The following is a 21,427-nucleotide window of genomic DNA, read 5'->3' on the forward strand; positions in this document are numbered from 1 at the left end:
ACGTTTTTTGTGAGGTTTGACATATAAAATTGCGTCAAACTTCATCGGTTGCCAACTATTTATTTTCATCAGAGGATTATGCCTCAAACTTTCATCCATCGTCGATCTCAATCACTAATTTCGTGTACGAAGAATTTTTTAAATAAAATTAGTTATTTGTTATGCTTTTTAGTACTAAGATGTTTGTTTTGTTTGTTAAGGTTGTAATGAATATTTGTTTCATTTTATTTGGTGTTTTTGCTCATCAGTGATAATTTTTATTTTTGAGGTCTTATGGTTTAAATGTGTTGACCTCCATGGATTACTATGGTGGAATCTCTATTATTTATTTCTATTTGTCTTAAAGATTAATTTCAATGGTTATTCTCCTAAAGATTTTTTATTTTATTTTTAAAAGTCGTAAACTTTGGATGCACAATTAGCTTTCAAATAGATAATAATATCAGATATAAATTACTCAATAATTATTTGTTCACACACATATAAATATATATATATATATTTGCTCTCAATGTTGGGTATAAAATTGTAGTCAAGGTGCTCGCAAATAGGCTCAAACATGTGCTCGATAAGTGTATTTCTATTAATCAGTCATCTTTTGTCCCATGAAGGTCCATCTTAGATAATGCAATAGTGGCTATTGAAATTGTACACTATATGAAGGCAAAAACTAAAGGAAAAAGTGGAGATGTTGCACTTAAGTTGGGAACACCTTTCAGTTCCTAAGGTGTTTGGAGGTATGGATTTTAAGGGTCTTAAGGCTTTCAATATGGCTATGGTTGGGAAGCAGGCTTGGAAGTTGGTTTCTTCTCCAGAGTCTCTGATCACTCGTTTACTCAAAGCTAAATATTTTCCTCGAAGTGACTATTTTGGAGCTAGCATAGGCCATAATCCTTGTTATGTTTGGCGTAGCATATGGAGTGCCAAAGACGTGATTCGCCGTGGTTTTCAGTGGAGTATAGGCACAAAAGATCACATTCCAGTTTGGGATCACCCATGACTCAGTAATGCTGCACGAATTTTACCGTCTACCCATCATCATTTGGAGTGGCCATCTATCACTGTTTCTGACTTGTTGGTTACACCCCAAAAACAATGGAATATGGAGCTAATTAAATTATTTTTTTTTGACAATGCAACTGCTAGAAATATTTTTAATACCCCGTTATTCCCTTCGGTAGCTCATGATGTGCCTGTTTGGATGTTCGAGAGGGATGGTGCCTATTCAGTTAAAAGTGCTTACAAGGATATTCTGAATCATGATGTGACAGTTGTACATCACCGTGTGGAAGGTAACTGGAATTGTATTTGGAGTTTAAAATTGCCCCCGAAGGTCAAGAATTTCCTATGGAGAGCTTGTCGTAATTGTCTGCCCACAAGAATCCGATTGCAATCAAAAGGAGTTCAGTGTACTGATAGGTGTGCAATGTGTGATTATTTTGGCAAGGATAGTACCCATCTGTTCTTTACGTGGGATAAAAGCAAGATTTGTTGGCAGCGGAGTGGATTATGAAGTCTTTTGATGGCTGTTTTTGATATTGATGCAAGCTTTCCAACCAATGTGTTTGCTATCTCATAACACCTTGACCAACAGCAAAAGCAAGTTTTCAGTGTGACCCTCTGGAGTATATGGAAGCATCGAAACAATAAAGTATGGACCAATGTTACTGAAACAGCTCAATCTGTTTGTGCTCGTGCATGATCTCTTCTTACTAGTTGGAGGAATGCCCAGTCTATTCGTCATCTTATCCCTCAACATCCCGCTATCCCGAACGACTTGAAGTGGATTAAACCAATTCCCGACAGATTTAAATGTAATGTTGATGCGTCCTTTTCTCAAGCTCAGAATCAGGTTGCATTGGTGTGTACATTCGAGATGATGAAGGTCGTTATGTTTCGGCCAAAACGGAATGGATGTCTCCGATCCTTGATGTGGATTTGGGTGAGACTTTAGGTTTATTATCAGCCATGTATTGGGTTCGCGATCTCCAGTTAGGTATTGTGGACTTTGAGCTTGATTCCAAAAATGTGATAGATAGTCTTTATGGCAGTAAAAGTGGCGTTTCTAATTTTAGCGCAGTAATCAATGACTGTAGACGCCTGTTAGCTTCTGTTTTAGTAACCTCTGATGTTAGGTTTATTCGGAGACAAGCCAACGAAGTCGATCATAGTTTTGCTAGAGTAGTTTTGCGTCATGCTAGTTTCCATATTCATATTAGGATTCCATCTTGTATCTCTACTATTATTATGAATGAAATACAATAAGTTTCTTCTTGTAAAAAAATAAAATAATACTTAATGGTGTTTTTATACAATAATATATATAATGGTGTTAAAAATAAAAGAAAAAACAGAGCATTTTAAAATATAATTCTTAAATGTTTAAATGCATTGTTTTAGTTGAAACAATATAGTGTTTTTTTACTCTCTAAATTATTTAAGTATTTAATTTTTTTTGTTAAGTAGTCTAATGATTAGAGTTCAGACGTTTTAACGTGGAGAAGTGAGATGTTTTGGGGAAAGTGTTGGGTTTCATGGATGAGGTTGGCGAATGTGGTTTTGAGATTAATGGTTCGATTGTGGTGGTTTTAATTGTTCACGGTTTGTGTGAGGTTGGGAAGGTGGATGAGGCAATGGTGATGTTGGGTGAGTTGAGGGAGAGAGGGTAGAAGCCTGATTTTATGGCGTATTGGGTTGTTGCTAATGAGTTTAGGAAGATAGGGAATGTGGTTGTTGAGATTAAGGTTTTGAAGATGAAGAGGAAATTAGGTGTGGCTCCTAGAAATGGGGATTATAAAGGGTTTATATTTGAATTGGTCTCGGAGAAGCGAATTTTGGAAGCGAAGATGACTGGGGAGGTTATTGTTGGTGGTAATTTTGTTGTTGAGGATGATGTTTTTAATGTGTTGATTGAATCTGTTTCGGACATTGATCCTGTTGGGGCGATCGTGTTTTTTAATTATGTTGTTGAGAAAGAGAGGTTTTTGAGTGTTTCGAGTTTGAATAGCTTGAGTAGGAATTTGTGTAGGGTGGGTAAGGTGGATGAATTGTTGGAGGTGTTTCGTGTTTTGGATTGTCGAAATTACTTCAAGGATGTCGAGGGTTACAATGTGATGGTGTCGTGTTTGAATAGCCTGAGTGAAAGAAGGCTATGCTGTTCTTCAGGAGATGAAGAAGAAAGGGTTGAATCCTGATGTCTCGTCTTATAATTATGTGATGGAAGCGTGTTGTAAGGAGGATTTACTGCGCCCTGCGAGGAAGCTCTGGGATGAGATGTTTGCGAGTGGATGTTGTGGGAATTTGAAAACATATAATGTTTTGATTCACAAGTTTTTGAAAGAGGGGCTAATTGAAGAGGCTCGGACGTTGTTTAATCGCATGGTGGACAAGGGAGTTGAACCTGATAGTGCGAGTTACACTTTTCTCTTACAAGGGTTCTGCCAAGAAGATAAACTTGAAGAAGCTTTTGAGCTCTATAGCAGGTCTGTCAGACAGGATATCACCATTGCAAGAGACATTTTGGGCTCATTTATATTGTCACTCTGCAAGAAAGGTATTAATGTATATAGTTTGTAATCAAGGTCATAGTCTCGTAATCTTTCATATTGTGGAACATTGCGATTAAATGCTGCTGATGCAGCCTCAATTGAAATTGTGTTGAAGTCATGGAGACATCAAAGATATTGATGTTGTGGCCCAAGTCGCGGCTGTGGACCTTTTTTCAAAATCATCCTTACAATCAATATTTGTAACTTGGCATGTTACGTGCAAGGATGTTTTTTTACTTTGTCAAATACCAAGACATGTAACAGCATATCATGATGTGTGTTTTCTGTGCAGGACATATGACAGCTGCTTCAAAATTACTCTGCAGTCTCAATCATGATATAGGACGCCCAGAATCGCACGTGGCTTTTGTTGAAATGTTTGGCAGATGCAAGAGAGATTCAAACTGCTATTGAGCATTTGAGGTGGGTTCAGCACAAGTCACCTTCAATGCTACAAGATATATGTACCGGACTTTTAGCTTCCATTTCTGTTGCTAAATGCCCGGAGCCGATATTGCAGTTTCTTCAAAGAATGCAAGGTGTGTTTTGATTTCATGCGTAAGAGTACTTTGAAGGTTATGTGCTACCGATAATTACTATTTGAGAAGACATTTGGATTTGAGTGCCATTGGTAACTAGCCTTCTTCACTAGTGACAGGCTAAACGAAGGTAAAGTACAAATAGTAATAATAATAATAATAATAATTATAATTAACTTGCCTTTTAAATGCTTAATTAAGTTGTTTTCTCAAATATCGTTCTAAATGATAGACTGTATAAGAATCTGGTAGTTTCTGACTTTTATTTTCTTCCTTTCTAATTCTGTACAGACATGAAAAATGTAAACAATCCCAGCCTGGGGTTGAAGCTACCAAAGAGCGCATCATAATTGAATTTTCCAACCAACACACACAGACCTGGTTTACGTTATGAAATTCCTGCATTTCTCACTGAACTTCACTGCAATGTCGTGGCTGCTGAGATGTGGACACATAATGATAAGGCGGAAACTGTAGTTCATGTGACAAATGATTTTTGAGTGATGAAGTGGTTGTTGCATGAATCAGAATGGTATAAGAACTGCATTTTTAAGTAATTTGATGTATAGATAATAGCTATATTTGAGTTTTAATCTAACTCTCTTTAATTTTTGTACCTTTTTTGCAGGTTGAGATTGAGAGATATGGTTGGACTTTTGTAAAGATATGATGGAGATGTATTTAGGAAGAGAAATGATATTTGTACAATCATTTTATAACAACTTTTGTGACAACTTTATCTCTAATACACACATTATATTTTGACTTTCTCTCTCCATTACTTTGATTTTCGTATCAATACATACTTTTCTTTGTAAAAACAGTTGTTCAGTTGGTTGTCAAACAAATGAATGTTCAAATAACACTACTCTGGAAGGAATGCCACCACGATCTTAATTGTGGCCTTTTTTTACAACTACTTTGACAAATGATCTCTTTTTATATGAAGATTTTGGATATAGTTGTATTTTGATGTAAACTTATTTGAGTATTGTTGGTTTACTGGCATGGACATGTTTATTTTGATGTAGACTTATTTGAGTATTGTCACTGAACTTTTATTGATATGTACCTGTTTAGAAATAATATTATTAGTATGCAATGTATTTTTATATGTTCTTTCAATTAAGACACTAGTTGAAAATAAAATGATAAATCAAAGATCAAGTTGGTATAATCAATTTGAACATAATGCTATTTCTCAAGTTCCAAAGACACCAATTGGTTGCAAGCTAAATCATTAGACTCATCCTTCTACCATTCTTTGTCTCCAACAATTTTGGTAGCAGCACCAACTATGTTATGTTTCTGCAATTGAGCTGCAGTTTCTGCATAATTTGCCACTTCCCAATGCACTTCCATTACCCCTTCTCCCAGACACTGTATTCTTTGATTGTACAAGGCTATAGAAAAAACTTTAATATTTCTATCTTATATTGATTATCTAGTCCAGCTAATAATTCCTTGCGTCTTATGAGAAAGTCTAAGTTGGTCACAAATATAAATAAAAATTACTTAGAAGTACATACATAAATAAGAAAAATTTAAAGATAAAAGTAAAAAATGATGTGACTAACTTTTTTTTTTATAATATTTTTCATTTATGTATGTGTGTCCAAATATTTTTGATTTGGAGTTCTGACTAAGTAAGAATTGCTCTGCACCTTACATACATACGCCTAAATATTATTAGGGAAAAAAGATATGGAATTTCAACATAAACTAATTTAGTTGTAAAAAAAAGTAAAAAATAATAATTTAGATTGACGTCCAATAAAATATTTATAATTAATTTAAAGAAATAAGTTATAATGTAGGCTGACATAACAATATGATGAATTCTTATTAAATATTGGTATAAATTCATCTTTAATAAATTGAAATGGTTGTTAAAATAATGAAAAAGGCAGAATTACAAAATTCTTACATCAACAAAACATGAACTTAAGATGTTCGTTTGTGGAATTTACTAGTATGGTAACCCGTGCGGACGCACGGTTGGACGTTGTCTTTGAATAACAAAAAATTATACCAAACATTTGCATCAAACAATTAACGACAATCACACCTCAATGTTCGTATAACATATGTCTTAACAAAAACCTCACCTCGATGATTATACTTATCGACACACTGATGTTCATGTCATGTCTGATGTTGGTATCGATGAATACAAATCATAGTTCACAAACATAACTTTGGCGGTTAGTCAACATTCACACCGGAGATTTTTTAACAAAATGATACTCCTAAAAAAAAAAAAAAAAAAAATTCAAAGTAATACAGATTACAATTTCTTTAGTTGATCGAGATCACTTACAGGATCATGTTGTTCATTCGTCATATGGTTTTCGAGTTCGTCACTCCTTTATGCAGCTTATTTGACGTTGTTTTGTTTGGATTATATGGACTGAGCGCAACAATAGGTTATTCAAGAATATGGACAACTCTACTCACCAATTGTTAGATAAAGTCAAACTACATTTTTTGTCAGGAACTTAAGTGACAATTTTCTACTTTCACTTTAATCTGTGTGACACCTCATGCACGCAATCTCAACAATTAACAGAAGTTTTTAACATCGGAGACTAAGCTGATAAGAAAATACACTTTCTGATTTAAAGATTACTTTATAATTAATTCTAAGTCAGGATTTTTGTAACAACGATATGGAGATCAAAGTAATCACTTATTCGTAATGAATATATACAGTAAATGTTTCTAGAGACTTTCAACGTGAGTGTCCTCCTCTCTCTCACTTTTCTTTCACCTATTTTAATTAAATTTTAAAAATCCAACAAAGCAATATAATCACCTATTTTTATTTTAGTATTAGTTTTATTATTTTTAAAATTATCACCATTTGTTTAAAAAAAAACTCGAGTATTGCTGTTCCTACATATAGTTTGGCTGTGCCACACGAGTAAAATACCAAAATGCCCCTCGGCAGTTTGCTACCGAAGTTTTTAGGAACCGGCGGCAGTTAACTGCCGAAGTTTTTAGGACACCGGCGGCAGTTAAGTGCCGAGGAAAACCTCGGTAGTTAACTGCCGAGGAGAATGTTATAAGATCAGAACTTCATAGGAGTTTCCAAAACTCCATTGTTGCGTTTTTAATTTTTGAAGGTGCGATTTTGAGTCATTTGAAGCCATTAGAAGCCAATTTTAATCACAAAAACAAGTAAGTTTTTTGAATCCTATGCAATAGTTGCTTTGTGGTCGAATTGTATGTTATTTTTTGTTAAATTTCGATTATATAGGTTCGATTATATTGATTTGTTGATTTTATGATATGTTAGGATAGTTTAGGTTAGAATGGTTAGAATTGTTAGGATAGTTTAGGTTAGTGTAGGTTGAATTGATCGCCATATTTTTTTAAATGTAGATATGTCTCAGAATCAGAATCAGGGTAACGTTCACGATGATGAGACGAAAAAAGAAAAGTCACCTATGACATGGCATGGAATTGTTTGCGATGGTTCCGAAAAAAAGAAGGGTTCGAAGGTGCCGGTGTACAATCACTCGAGGTTGAGGAGGAGCGGGAGGACATGCTATTTCGGTCCTCAACCAAAACAAGGTACCGCAGGGACTGTAGCGGACAAGCCGATTGATTTGTGTGACGAGGAAGAATGAATGTAATGGCTTTTAATGCCTAATTGTTTTGGATTTTTTTATGTTTTATTTTTGTGTCGCGCACATTTTGTTTGACATTATGGTATTTAGAATAAAATTGCATTTGGAATAAATAAATTTGAAAACAAAATAAGATAATTATTGTTCCATTCAAAACAAAATATATGTTATCACATTACATTGCATTTTACATTACATTCCGAAATTTACCTTCCAGCTGCAACAATCATCTTACCACTGAATGGGGCAAATTCAAACTTGCTAAGCAGCAGGACTCCAGTATTCGATGAGCATCTTGAACGATGGTATTCAAGTGTCAAAAGAATGAGGTGCATTCCTTGACACTTGAATACCATTGTCCAAGATGCTCATCGAATACTGGAGTCTTGCCGATTAACAAGTTTGAATTGCCCCATCCAGGGTAAGACAATTGTTGCAGTTGGAATGTGCATTCCAACCACAACAATTGTGTTACCTTTGAATGGGATAAATTCAAACCTGCAAAACAACAGGACTCAAGCATTTCGCCAAACACCTCATGTTTTCCCTTTGAAAATAATAAATTTTTGTGAGGCTTGCTTTAGATGATGGTATTCAAGTGCCACCGAATTGAGGTTCAATCCTTGACACTTAATACCTTCATCTAAACCAGCATAACAAAAATTTAATATTTTCAAAGGAGAAACATGAGGTGCTTGCGAAATGCTTGAGTCCTGTTGTTTGACAAGTTTGAATTACCTCATTCAAAGGAATACAATTGTTGTAGTTGGAATGCACCTTACCCTAACTAATGACGATCTTGTGGCGGAATCAAACTTTTGATGATATCTTCAGTTGATCTAAGCAACTTCACCCGCATATCGATCCACTGGAACATGCTGTGCTCCCAAAACATGGTCGTCACGTTTTCGTTGAATTGCACATGAACGTCGATCCACCCCGCCATTGTTTTAAATCTACACAATAAGAAACTAAAAACAATCAATCAAAAACACATTATACATACACTCTAAAATTCATAAAAATAACCCTAAAATTATAAATCATATACTCTTACTAAAATAAAAAAATTTATATCATATAACATAAACATCATGCAAATATTTTAACAACATTAATCAACTAACATATACCCTAAAATTTAATTATAACATGTAAATCTACTAAAAAATAATAAATGTACTCAAAAACTAAAAAATAATAACATTTATAACAACTAAAATGTAAGTTAATAGCATTATAATTACTTACTTGTGATTTTGTTGAATAAAGTTTGTTGGATTTGGTTGTGTTTGTTAGAGAGAATTTGAGAGACATTTGAAGAAATTTTGGAAGATAAGATCAATAATGGATGAGAGGAGATTCTGCCAGATTTTGTAGTGCAGAAGTTCCTCGGCAGTTAACTACCGAGGTTTTCCTCGGCAGTTAACTGCAGCCGGATTTGAGCAAATTTCGGCAGTTAACTGCCGAAGAAAACTGTCGTAGAAAACCTCGGTAGTTAACTGCCAAGGAAAACCTTCACAAAGTTCTCAAGTTCTCTCAAATCTTCGCCAATTCTTCTTTCACGAATTGCGAGCAAATCAACGGGACACTTATATTATATTCTGTCAAGTTCTCTCAAGTTCTCTCTCGTCCCTATTTTTCCTACTCTCAACTTATTTTTATGTTTTATGTTCATAAAGCAACCTATATTTGCACATTAAAGCAACCTATTTTTGCACATTAAACAAAGTAAAAAAAACCCATGAAATTAAAAATAATGTCATCAAAGTAGAAATACACAAATATACATATATACATAACTCAATGTCATCAAAAGACTAAAACTAAAAAATAAGTCCTAAAAAAGGAAAATAGTACTACTGGTCCTGATCCTGATGATGGTGCCTCCTCCTCGGCCTCTGGGCTCTCCTCCTGGTCAAAATCGGCGCGATCTGCTCCCTCATATGGGTCATGGCCTCATACCACTGCTGAGGGGTCATGCTCATGACCTCCTCCTGGCCTAACTGCGCATCAGCGTAGGCAACAGCGCCACTAACCATGTCATAGGTGTCAGGCGAGCTTCTCGCCTCATACCGCTGCCACTGCTCTGCAATGATCTGCTCTTCATTTGCAGGCCTCGGAAGATCTCCTGGAATAGGTGGCAAGATCTGAGGGTGAGACACCCTAGTGTACCACAGGACATAGCCATCCGCCACCCGCCGTGTATCCTCTCCTGCCTGCACACCCCGAGCGTCCGCCTTAAGCGTGTGAGTGCGGAAGTCGATGAACATCTGCACAATGGAAGGCGGTGGGAGGTCCCTAACATCAGTCGGATGTCTGGGGATGGTCTGCACGTATCCGTACTGCCTCAAAACCCTCTCGGGCAAGTGACGGTACACCCTACGGACGCCGCACATAATCCATCCAGAATACCAGAAAACCTCCTCGAAGTCCTGGATCTCTCTGTGCTCCTCGTACGGCCTCCAGCATACATCATCTAACTGTATACGATCGAGCAGTGACCGATATGTGATCCCCTCCCCATGACCCTTCTCGAGCTTCCACCTCGCTGCAACCGGATAGTTTTCCAGGTAGTCAGTGTTGAGATCAACACTGAAAAACCCTGGAAAATGCTTCAAAAACCATGTCTGCACAAACCAAACAAATAACATTTATAAATTATTACGCACGGAAAAATATAACAAAAAATTAAAAGTTCACAAAAAAATAAAGTTAACATAAATATAAAATTTCAGTTTTCTTACAGTGAGCAGTGTCACGCTCCCCCCAAGCGCTCTGTGTCCAGGCCTACATGCATCCGCCAACTCGCCGTATAGGTAGGCGAGGGTCATAGCTCCCCAGGAATAATTACGCATCCCTGCGTAGCCGTCCGCCATGGTCGTCAAATATATCAGCTCGATGCGCTTGTTGCTTCTATCGCCAAACAACAAGCATCCGACCAAGTACAGAAGGTAACACCGGACGCAGTATGTCCTGACCCTCTCCAGCTCCTCAACCTCCTCAGGATCCTCCGTACCCACCAATACATTGGCCCTACCAAGGTACGAGGTATAGAAGTCCCTCAGCCTGGGGTAGCTAATGTACCCACCGTACTCCTGGTTGCAGATCTTCTCAGCCTCATGCTGGGCCACACCAAGATACGTCATCAGCAGTGCCGCTCCCTCATGCTTGGGCATCTTCTTCCCATGGGCCAACATCCGCCCCTCAATAGGAAGATGCATGAGACATGCGACATCATCCAATGTCACAGTCATCTCCCCCATCGGCATGTGGAAGGTGCTGGTCTCCGGATGCCACCTCTCGCATAAAGTAAGCAGCAGGGCATGAGGCACGGTGGAGTACCCCAAGTAGACCAAGTCATGTAGCCCGCTCTGCTGAAGCGCATCCCAAAACCAATTCTCATTCCCGTTAGGGCGTCCGAGAGTGAGAATCTTCGCCCCATGATTAATCGGTTTAAGCACGCGGGTCTTACGAACCTGAAATAATAGAAAAATAAATTTGGTTTAAACAAAAACACATATAAACAAAACAATTAAACATAAAAAATAGAATTAAAAAAATAAACATATAACAGTGTATATAATAATTAAAACAAACACACATTTAAAGAAAATAATTAAACATAAAGAAAAAGAATTAAAAAAAAAACAAATATAGAGGTGGATATAATAATAAAAACAAACACACATTTAAAGAAAATATTTTAACATAAAGAAAAACCAATTAAAAAAACACATATAAAAGTGGATATAATAATTAAACAAACACACATTTAAATTAAAGAAAATATTTTAACATAAAGAAAAAACAATTAAAAAAAATATACTTACATTATTTGAATTATACAAGAGTGGCAACGCCACATGACTGGCATAAGAGTGGAGCAAGGACAAGTCAGCCGGTCCACCAGGAAAGGGAGGGTCCGTAGGTAACACCTCCGGTGCAGCAGCTGCTGCAATGTCATCCTCGTCTCCTGCATCCTGCTCATGTGGTATATGATCCTGGTCATATCCACCGTCCGTCACATCATGATGTACCTGATCCTGATAGTTCAGGTACTCCACCCCAGTCTGGTCAACAGGCTGTGACGGGTCAACAACCTGTGACTCCTCAGGCTGTGTAGCCTGAGAGCTTCCTGAGTCATCTCCCCTCCGACCTCTACCCCTCTTTGGGATGTGGGCACTCTGTCTCTCCCTGCGGTGGCTCTGAGTCATGGCACGCCTACCACCAATCATCCTCGATGGATCAATGGGGTCCTGATCGGCCATATCTACAAAAAATAAAAAATAAAAATTAATATCATTCAACCACTTTATCAACAAACAGTAAACCTAAACAAAACCTACACTTTCACATTCAACCTAAACATAACCTAAACATAACCGCTTTCACATTAAACCACTTTACCAAAATAAAGACATTGATTGAACCTAAACATTATCATACACATTATCATTAACATTCAAACGCAAAAAATCAAATGCATTATCATACACATTCAACCTACACTAAACATAATTCAATATACACATTCAACCTAATTCAATATACACTTTTTCAATATGCATTCAACTTAATTCAACATACACGTTTTCGAATTACAATCAAGATCGTATCCAATACCTAAACTAACTAAATAATCAATAAAATTGTCATTGACACATTTTATCAAACACTTTGTGTGCAAAGTATCATACTCAAAATGTGTTATTTTGCCACCAATCAAAACCACATTATACCCTAACATCATTCAATCATCAATTAAACCAACTACATTCAATTATAAACTACATGCACTCATAAAAAATTCAATTCATACATTAACCCTAACCACATGAAAACTACCATTTTTTTTAAAAAAAAAACCTACCCAAACTAACATTATGATTAAAAATGAGTCAAGATACTTACTTGTGATTAAATGGAGATGATGCACTTGATTTTGTTGAAAAATCGAATTTGGAGAATTTTTATGGTTTGGAACAAGTTTTGAACAATGAAGCAAATGAAGAAAACTGAGTTTCTGCGTTCTGGTTATGATCAGTTTTCCTCGGCAGTTAACTGCCGAAGAAATCCTCGGTAGTTTGCTGCCGCCGGTTCACTCAAAACTTCGGCAGTTAACTGCCAAAGGGCATTTTGGTATTTTACTTGTGTGGCACAACCATACCTATATGTGGGAACAACAATTCTCAAAAAAAAATCACCCATTCCACCTCTAAAAAAATTTAAAAAAAATATTTATACACTGGAAATTACTATAATGCCCTTAACTAATATGAATATTACCAATTCAATTTCATTTCCTCTTCCCCTTTCTCTTTCATCTGATGCGCGTTCTCCCAGCCAAAGCAAAACCACCGAACAACATCCACCACCACACCACTGCCGGCGAGCCGCGACCACTCTTCTCCTTCTCCATCCATCACCGCCGCACCCCCCTCAATCTTCTGTATTGATTCTTTAGTTTAGAGAGCTATCTCCATCCATCTCTCTCCACAAACCCTAATTGTTGTAACTTGTAAGGTAATGTGAAATTGAATGTAATTTCCTTCAATTCTGATTCTGATTTGATGATTACATGTTCTTTAGTAATGTGAAATTGAATTTTTTTAGTTTTCGATTGCTACTGATTACTACTACAGAAGACATGAATGTTCTGCTTATTATTATGGTTTAGAACATGAACTCTGATTTCTACTGAACTGTTACTTGTGTTTAAATAATTGTATTGAGTGTGAGAGACGAATTCCAATTGAAAGCCTCGGTTTTAAATAATTGTCTTAAACAATAGTAGAATATGAAAGCCTGATAACTAGTCAAATTGTTTTAGAGTTACTATAGGTAAATAAACACAATTCAAAACGGTTTAGGATTGACCCTCCATCACTTTTATATTATATATGAATCAAGTTTTATTGCATTGAAATGAGCAGAAATGTGAAAATACCTTCAGGCTTTTGCTAAAACACTTGTTAACAACCTAAATTATTTGTGTAGGAATTTCAAAAGTGTGTAATTGGCACATCGAATTGGTATCTCTCTCTCAAGTTCCAAATCCAACCAGAAGATGTAGAAAGGGCATTCGACTTCAAGTTTTTTTTTTCTTCTGCCATAACTACTTGACTCGAGAACTTTGTTTAGGGAGAAATTTGAGATTCTCTTGAACCTTAGTAAAGAGGTAACCACTTTTATATACCCCTTGTAATGACGAAATATGGTTGTTAATCTTCACTCAATATTCAAAACGATAAACTAACCACAGACTAACAAATATATTCATGTATGTTTCTTTTATGGCATTCAGCTGTGTTAAAAAGTGTGCAAATGTATTATTGCTTAAAATCATTGGTTATTTGAGTAGGCGATGAAGAGATACAACATTATTTATAATCAATGTTGATTTAATATTTTTTTTCTCTAACTCATTACCAAACCCTGTAAAGTTACTTCTCAACTTTTAAAATAAATAAAATGATACTTTGCTTAAAAATCATTCTTTTTGCTCAGATTACATAAAAAAACATAAAAAGTCACAATTTTTTTTTTTATTCTCTTTAATATATTTGTCTATTAACTTGCACTTTGTACAGTTGAGCAAAAATATTGCTTCCTTAGATAGCGTGGCTAGTAGAATCTTTGGTTTTTGAAGACCAAAGACTTCTTGTAGTGTCTAGTGATTAAAATTTCAAAACCTTGATTACTTCAGGTCCATTCGGTGATACGAAATCATGGGTAGGTTATGATATATGCAACTATGAAGGATTCTACTGTGAAAACCCACCAGGTAACAAATCCGTTATTGCTTTAGCCTCAATTGATTTCAATAGTTTCCAAAACAAGCACACGTACATTACACACAACAAAAACCAAAACAAGTTCAACATGAAACCTGCAACATCAACACTAGAATTAGCAAAAAGAATAAGCAGAACAATAATCACAACCTCAAAAAACAACAACACAAAAACCAAACATAAACATCATCATTATTCATGGAACTCACAAATCGAACAAAACATTCACAACAACCTCAAACACAATCTAACACCATCACTTGTTTCTTCAATCATTGACCCTTTTCTCCTTAATCACCATTCTCTTGCCTTAGGTTTTTTCAATTGGGTTTCTCAACAACCCAATTTCACTCACAATGCTTCCACTTTTCATTCCATTCTCAAATCACTCTCCTTAACACAAAACCATTCACACTCACACTCTCTTATTCAACTTGTTAAAAAAGCTCAATTTTTGAATATTCAAATACACCCTTCTGTTTTTTGTGCTGTTATAACAAGCCACATTGCACGAAATAACTTAAATCAAGCATTTTTAATCTTCAACGATGTCGTTGAATTGATTGCTCAAATGGGTGCCCCTATATGTAATTCTTTACTAGCTGCACTTGCTGGTTGTAATATTGATAATGCACGTAAGGTGTTTGATGAAATGATTGTTAGGGGTGTACGTTTTAGTACGTTGGGTTTTGGTGTTTTTGTTTGGTGGGTTTGTAAGGAGGGTGATATGGGGAAAGTGTTGGGTTTAGTGGATGAGGTTGGCGAATGTGGTTTTGAGATTAATGGTTCAGTTGTGGCGGTTTTGATTGTTCACGGTTTGTGTGAGGTTGGGAAGGTGGATGAGGCAATGGTGATGTTGGGTGAGTTGAGGGAGAGAGGGTGGAAGCCTGATTTTATGGCGTATTGGGTTGTTGCTAATGAGTTTAGGAAGATGGGGAATGTGGTTGTTGAGATTAAGGTTTTGAAGATGAAGAGGAAATTAGGTGTGGCTCCTAGAAGTGGGGATTATAAAGGGTTTATATTTGAATTGGTCTCGGAGAAGCGAATTTTGGAAGCGAAGATGACTGGGGAGGTTATTGTTGGTGGTAATTTTGTTGTTGAGGATGATGTTTTTAATGTGTTGATTGAATCTGTTTCGGACATTGATCCTGTTGGGGCGATCGTGTTTTTTAATTATGTTGTTGAGAAAGAGAGGTTTTTGAGTGTTTCGAGTTTGAATAGCTTGAGTAGGAATTTGTGTAGGGTGGGTAAGGTGGATGAATTGTTGGAGGTGTTTCGTGTTTTGGATTGTCGAAATTACTTCAAGGATGTCGAGGGTTACAATGTGATGGTGTCGTGGTTGTGCGAAGCTGGGAGAGTGAAAGAAGGCTATGCTGTTCTTCAGGAGATGAAGAAGAAAGGGTTGAATCCTGATGTCTCGTCTTATAATTATGTGATGGAAGCGTGTTGTAAGGAGGATTTACTGCGCCCTGCGAGGAAGCTCTGGGATGAGATGTTTGCGAGTGGATGTTGTGGGAACTTGAAAACATATAATGTTTTGATTCACAAGTTTTTGGAGGAGGGGCTAATTGAAGAGGCTCGGACGTTGTTTAATCGCATGGTGGACAAGGGAGTTGAACCTGATAGTGCGAGTTACACTTTTCTCTTACAAGGGTTCTGCCGAGAAGATAAACTTGAAGAAGCTTTTGAGCTCTATAGCAGGTCTGTCAGACAGGATATCACCATTGCAAGAGACATTTTGGGCTCATTTATATTGTCACTCTGCAAGAAAGGTATTAATGTATATAGTTTGTAATCAAGGTCATAGTCTCGTAATCTTTCATATTGTGGAACATTGCGATTAAATGCTGCTGATGCAGCCTCAATTGAAATTGTGTTGAAGTCATGGAGACATCAAAGATATTGATGTTGTGGCCCAAGTCGCGGCTGTGGACCTTTTTTCAAAATCATCCTTACAATCAATATTTGTAACTTGGCATGTTACGTGCAAGGATGTTTTTTTACTTTGTCAAATACCAAGACATGTAACAGCATATCATGATGTGTGTTTTCTGTGCAGGACATATGACAGCTGCTTCCAAATTACTCTGCAGTCTCAGTCATGATATAGGACGCCCAGAATCGCACGTGGCTTTGTTGAAATGTTTGGCAGATGCAAGAGAGATTCAAACTGCTATTGAGCATTTGAGGTGGGTTCGGCACAAGTCACCTTCAATGCTACCAGATATATGTACCGGACTTTTAGCTTCCATTTCTGTTGCTAAATGCCCGGAGCCGATATTGCAGTTTCTTCAAAGAATGCAAGGTGTGTTTTGATTTCATGCGTAAGAGTACTTTGAAGGTTATGTGCTACCGATGATTACTATTTGAGAAGACATTTGGATTTGAGTGCCATTGGATCATTGTATATTCAAATTTAGGGAGCAAAAAGTTTGATGTAAATGCATTATGCATCTTAAAAACATTTTTTGAATTTACCATAAAAAATTAACATTTTTAACTCAACAAATATAAACACTATGAAATTTCAATTTTGATTCATTTAGGACAACAACCAACTAAGCCTTTTCCAACTGAGTGTAAAATTGTGATCAACGATGGAAATATCTTTGCAGGTTGACAATGCAAAAAAAATGGGATTCTTCCGGATACTGTCCAAGTTATTCCAGATAACAAAGGCCTACATCTCCTCTGATGGATGGATGGTAACTTGCTTTCTTCACTAGTGACAGGCTAAAGGAAGGTAAAGTACAAATAGTAATAATTATAATGATAATTAACTTGCCTTTTAAATGCTTAATTAAGTTGTTTCTTCTGATATCGTTCTGAATGATAGACCGTAAAAGAGTCTTGTAGTTTCTGACTCTTATTTTCTTCCTTTCTAATTCTGTACAGACATGAAACAATCCCAGCCTGGGGTTGAAAGCTACTGAAGAGCGCATCATAATTGAATTTTCCAACCAACACACATAGACCTGGTTTACCTTATGAAATCTTTGCATTTCTTACTAAACTTCACTGTAATGTCGTGGCTGCTGAGTTGTTGTCACGTAATGCTAAGGAGGAAACTGTAGTTCATGTGACAAATGATTTCAGTGATGAAGTGGTTGTTGCATCAATCAGAATGGTATAAGAACTGCATTTCTAAGTAATTTGATGTATAGATAATAGCTATATTTGAGTTTCAATCTAACTCTTTAATTTTTGTCCTATTTTTGCAGGTTGGATTGAGACACATTGGTTGGACTTCTGTAAAGATATGATGTTGATGTATTTAGGAAGGAATGCCACCATGATCTTAATTGTGGCCTTTTTTTACAAATACTTCGACAAATGATCTCTTTTTAGATGAAGATTTTGCATATTGTTGTATTTTGATGTAAACTTATTTGAGATTTTGAGTATTGTTGGTTTAGTGGTATGGTCATGTTTATTTTAATGTAGACTTAGAGTATACTCACTGAACTTTTATTGATATGGACCTGTTTAGAAATAATATTATTAGTTAGTATGGACCTGTTTAGAAATAATATTATTGATAAGACACTAGTTGAAAATAAAATAATCCGTTCACTTTTTTATAGCAGTAGTTTACAAAATTACGGGTATTAAGAAAAGTTGTTGGAGTAATATAGTTGTCTCAAATTTGGAGTATATATTAATGTTAGCTTTTCATAGTATTAATAAGGGGTATATTTGAAAAACATATACAAATTTAAAGACAACTTTTTTGTAAACTACTCTTACAAAAAGGGACAGAAGGAGTAAATCAAAGATCAAGTTGGTATAATCAATTTGAAGAATACTATTTCTCAAGTTCAAAAGACACCAATTGGTTGCAATCCAAATCATTAGACTCATCCTTGTACCATTCTTTGTCTCCAACAATTTTTGTAGCAGCACCTACTGTGTTCTGTTTCTGCAATTGAGCTGCAGTTTCTGCATAATTTGCCACTTCCCCAAAACTTGCAGTTTTAGGCTTACAAGAAGTTAAGAATTACCATGGTGTTAAAAGCAAAACCTGCTAACAATTCTTGCCTAAAAATTACAATGTCATAATAAAAGACTTTTTTTGCCTAACCTGCACATTTTGATGCTTTGGTACATTTCATGAGAAGCTCTGGATGTCAACCCTTTGATTCCTAAGGAAAGGATGTCTAGAATCCGGAGTTCGGCAACGAGGCAAGCAAGTTTAACTAAGAATTGTTTTACCCAGAAATCGAATTTGGATTCTTTTCGAACGATTAATTCAATGATAAACTCATTAACCACTTGACTTCAATCACTTGATTTAACAACTCTATATGTTGTTGATGCTTTGATAGGCTCCACAATACATATCTCTTCAATAAAATAAAAACACAAAATTAAGTAAATAGCAAAAAAAAAAAAAACCTCAAAATTGTAAATCCTTGCAAATACTTCCCTCAAATTAGATGAGAGACAAAAACCTCATAAAATTGGTAAACGTCTTTCAGCTTGATTCCTTTGCCAGTTTCCTTCGTTAATCAATATGACATGGTCGTAGATTGTTTACGTGACACTTCCACGATATCTGATAGATAATTCCACATCATTAGGAGTAACTATTTTTTTTTTTTTTTAAGATTAAAAAAAAGTAGACAGTTAACAGCCAGTGACATTACATGCCAGACCACGTAGCAGTGCCACGTAGATAATCAACGATCATGTCACATTGAGGGACCAAACTAGCATATGTTGAGTAAAAGAGATAAGGAGTGTTGGATCATGAGAGCTCGGGGATCATCCTCACTGGACCAAAAGAAACTATACAAATGAGTTGAACATCATATCTTTATCCAAAATCTTAAACCATTGAGTTTATGGATCCCATCACAATCTGAATTATTCTTGCTCAAAGTTTACTTTTCTAAACAATGTGAGATTTCTGATTCTCATTGCTCCACCATAAAAAGAAGGATGATGTCCTATTGTTGCTACATTTAGATGCTCCTCCTCTCTTTGACGTTTCTCCTGCTTTATTAACAACGGCATAGAAGGGGAAACAATATAATAAGTTTGTTTATACAATTTGGAGTTTAGTGTTATTCAAGTAATTGCAACCATCCTCATCCGTATTGTTTTTTTAGTTAATCCTCTGGTTTTTAGGGAAAATGGGCTCTGATAATCCGGAGTTCGGTTATGAGGTAAATATGATATGACCTAGAATTGTTCCACACAGTAATGGAACTCGGATTCTCCCGAACGATCCGTCCTTGGTGAAGTTCATTAACCACTTGATCTCAATTGCTTGGCTACTTCATCCGTATTGTTTTTATTTGCAACAATAGCACTTTCTTTAAATAAAAGGAGCTAAGCCCCACACAAAAAACTAGAAACCTCTAGAAAAATCATTACAAGTGGTATCTGTCAACAAAACATTTGATAAAAGCAGTAGAAAATCCAAAAATTCCTAAAATTAGAGTCCAAATTTAGCCCATATTTAACGATACGATACACAACCCTAACTGACTTCCTTGTAAACATGGTTTCATTTGGTGGTACCCGATTCTTTGTAAATGTTACAAATATGTTGTATAAGAGTCATGTATGTATGAGTATTAACTATTAGTGCAGGTGGCATTTAGGGTGGGAAGGGGAAAGATTTTTCCACCATGGGAAAGTTGATTTTTATTGGGAAAAACCCAAGTCCCACATCGAATAGATAAGACTCTTGAGAAGAGTTTATAAAGAGGAGGCAATCCTTGCCTTACAAGCCGGTTTTGTAAGGATGAGTTAGACCCCAAATTACAACATGGTATCAGAGCTTGTCGAATTCAAGGGCCGCCTAAACCTATTCACGCACCAAGCCCAAAGAGTGCTGGACGTGAGGGGAGTGTATTGGGAAAAACCCAAGTTCCACATCGGATAGATAAGACTCTTGAGAAGAGTTTATAAAGAGGAGGCAATCCTCACCTTACAAACCGGTTTTGTAAGGAGGCTCTGATACCATGTGGGACTTGGATTTTTCCCAATAATTTTAGCCATTGGATTAAATAAAGAACACACTTTTATCATAGTCTCTTTAGACCAGATTTTTTTCTATCATCTTCTTCAATCACCAGATCTGAAAAATTGGTACTCCATGTTGATCCCCCATCGTCCCAACACCTAGTTGTGTATTTTTCACATCAAAGGAGCCCTTCATACATTATCGGCTACACATATATTTAACTACAAACATTGAATATTTTAAATTCACAGCTAACTGCAAGCACCGTCCCACCATACTTTTCTAAAGAAAAAAATTTAAGCTCCATACTTTTGAAATTATCTCAATGAATTAAATTTAAATTCTCATATCATCTGAAAGTACATCATTCATTTTCTTTCTTTCTTTCTTTAAGCTCCACGGTTTTTTTTTTTTTGTTACCTTTGAGCTCCATAGTTTGAATACAACTATCATGGAATTGTTTCACTTCCCGTATTTTGAAGCTCCATAACTTGATCTCATAAAAAATGAAGTTGATGAGAGATTGAAAGAGTTGGGAATTTGGACGCATGGACTTGGTTGTGGTTTGCTCGTGGTGGGTGAGTGGGGATGGAGGAGAGAAAATGGTGTGGGAGATAGTGTGAAAAAATCTAGTGGTGAGAGACTATGATAAAACTATGCTCTTCATTTGATCCAAGGATTAGAAATCAACTTTCCCATAGTGGAAAAATCTTTCCCCATCCCACCCTAAATGCCACCATTAGTGCATCCATTATGCATCAACTTGATCACAATTTCTGAGTTTACTTACACATATATTCTTAGAAGATGGTTTGTAGCATTAACTAATCATAGATGACCATAGAAACTATATTTGTCTTTGCTACTAAAATTACTCCATGTTTATCCAGAAGTCCTAGCTCAACTGGCAAAATGTCGAAATTGTTAGGCCGGATGT

At 36.1% G+C, this 21,427-nt stretch overlaps 1 protein-coding gene and 2 long non-coding RNA genes across 4 annotated transcripts; all 3 read left to right on the top strand.

Moving 5' to 3' along the window:
- Positions 1-2,595: 2,595 nt before the first annotated feature.
- LOC11441947 (pentatricopeptide repeat-containing protein At5g14080) lies at positions 2,596-18,031 on the top strand. Of its 2 annotated transcripts, XM_024770172.2 has the most exons (7): positions 12,961-13,245; positions 13,720-13,900; positions 14,429-16,288; positions 16,576-16,821; positions 17,132-17,259; positions 17,412-17,643; positions 17,738-18,031. In XM_024770172.2, the coding sequence occupies exons 3-5, from the start codon at positions 14,605-14,607 to the stop codon at positions 17,134-17,136; spliced, it is 1,935 nt and encodes a 644-aa protein (XP_024625940.1). In that variant the 5' UTR covers positions 12,961-13,245; positions 13,720-13,900; positions 14,429-14,604; the 3' UTR covers positions 17,137-17,259; positions 17,412-17,643; positions 17,738-18,031. The 2 variants fall into 2 exon arrangements, with proteins under 2 accessions (XP_039683253.1, XP_024625940.1); XM_039827319.1 differs by lacking the exons at positions 12,961-13,245; positions 13,720-13,900 and adding an exon at positions 2,596-3,116 and having other exon boundaries at positions 15,847-16,288.
- Positions 3,125-4,852, top strand: LOC120576816 (uncharacterized). Its single transcript, XR_005642888.1, has 4 exons — positions 3,125-3,553; positions 3,841-4,217; positions 4,379-4,619; positions 4,716-4,852. It is a non-coding gene; the product is annotated as an uncharacterized lncRNA (long non-coding RNA).
- LOC120576817 (uncharacterized) lies at positions 7,210-7,570 on the top strand. The gene is made up of 2 exons (XR_005642889.1): positions 7,210-7,267; positions 7,472-7,570. It is a non-coding gene; the product is annotated as an uncharacterized lncRNA (long non-coding RNA).
- Positions 18,032-21,427: the final 3,396 nt, after the last annotated feature.

This window comes from Medicago truncatula, chromosome 7 (genome assembly GCF_003473485.1).
Source record: "Medicago truncatula cultivar Jemalong A17 chromosome 7, MtrunA17r5.0-ANR, whole genome shotgun sequence".
Classification (NCBI taxonomy): domain Eukaryota; kingdom Viridiplantae; phylum Streptophyta; class Magnoliopsida; order Fabales; family Fabaceae; genus Medicago; species Medicago truncatula.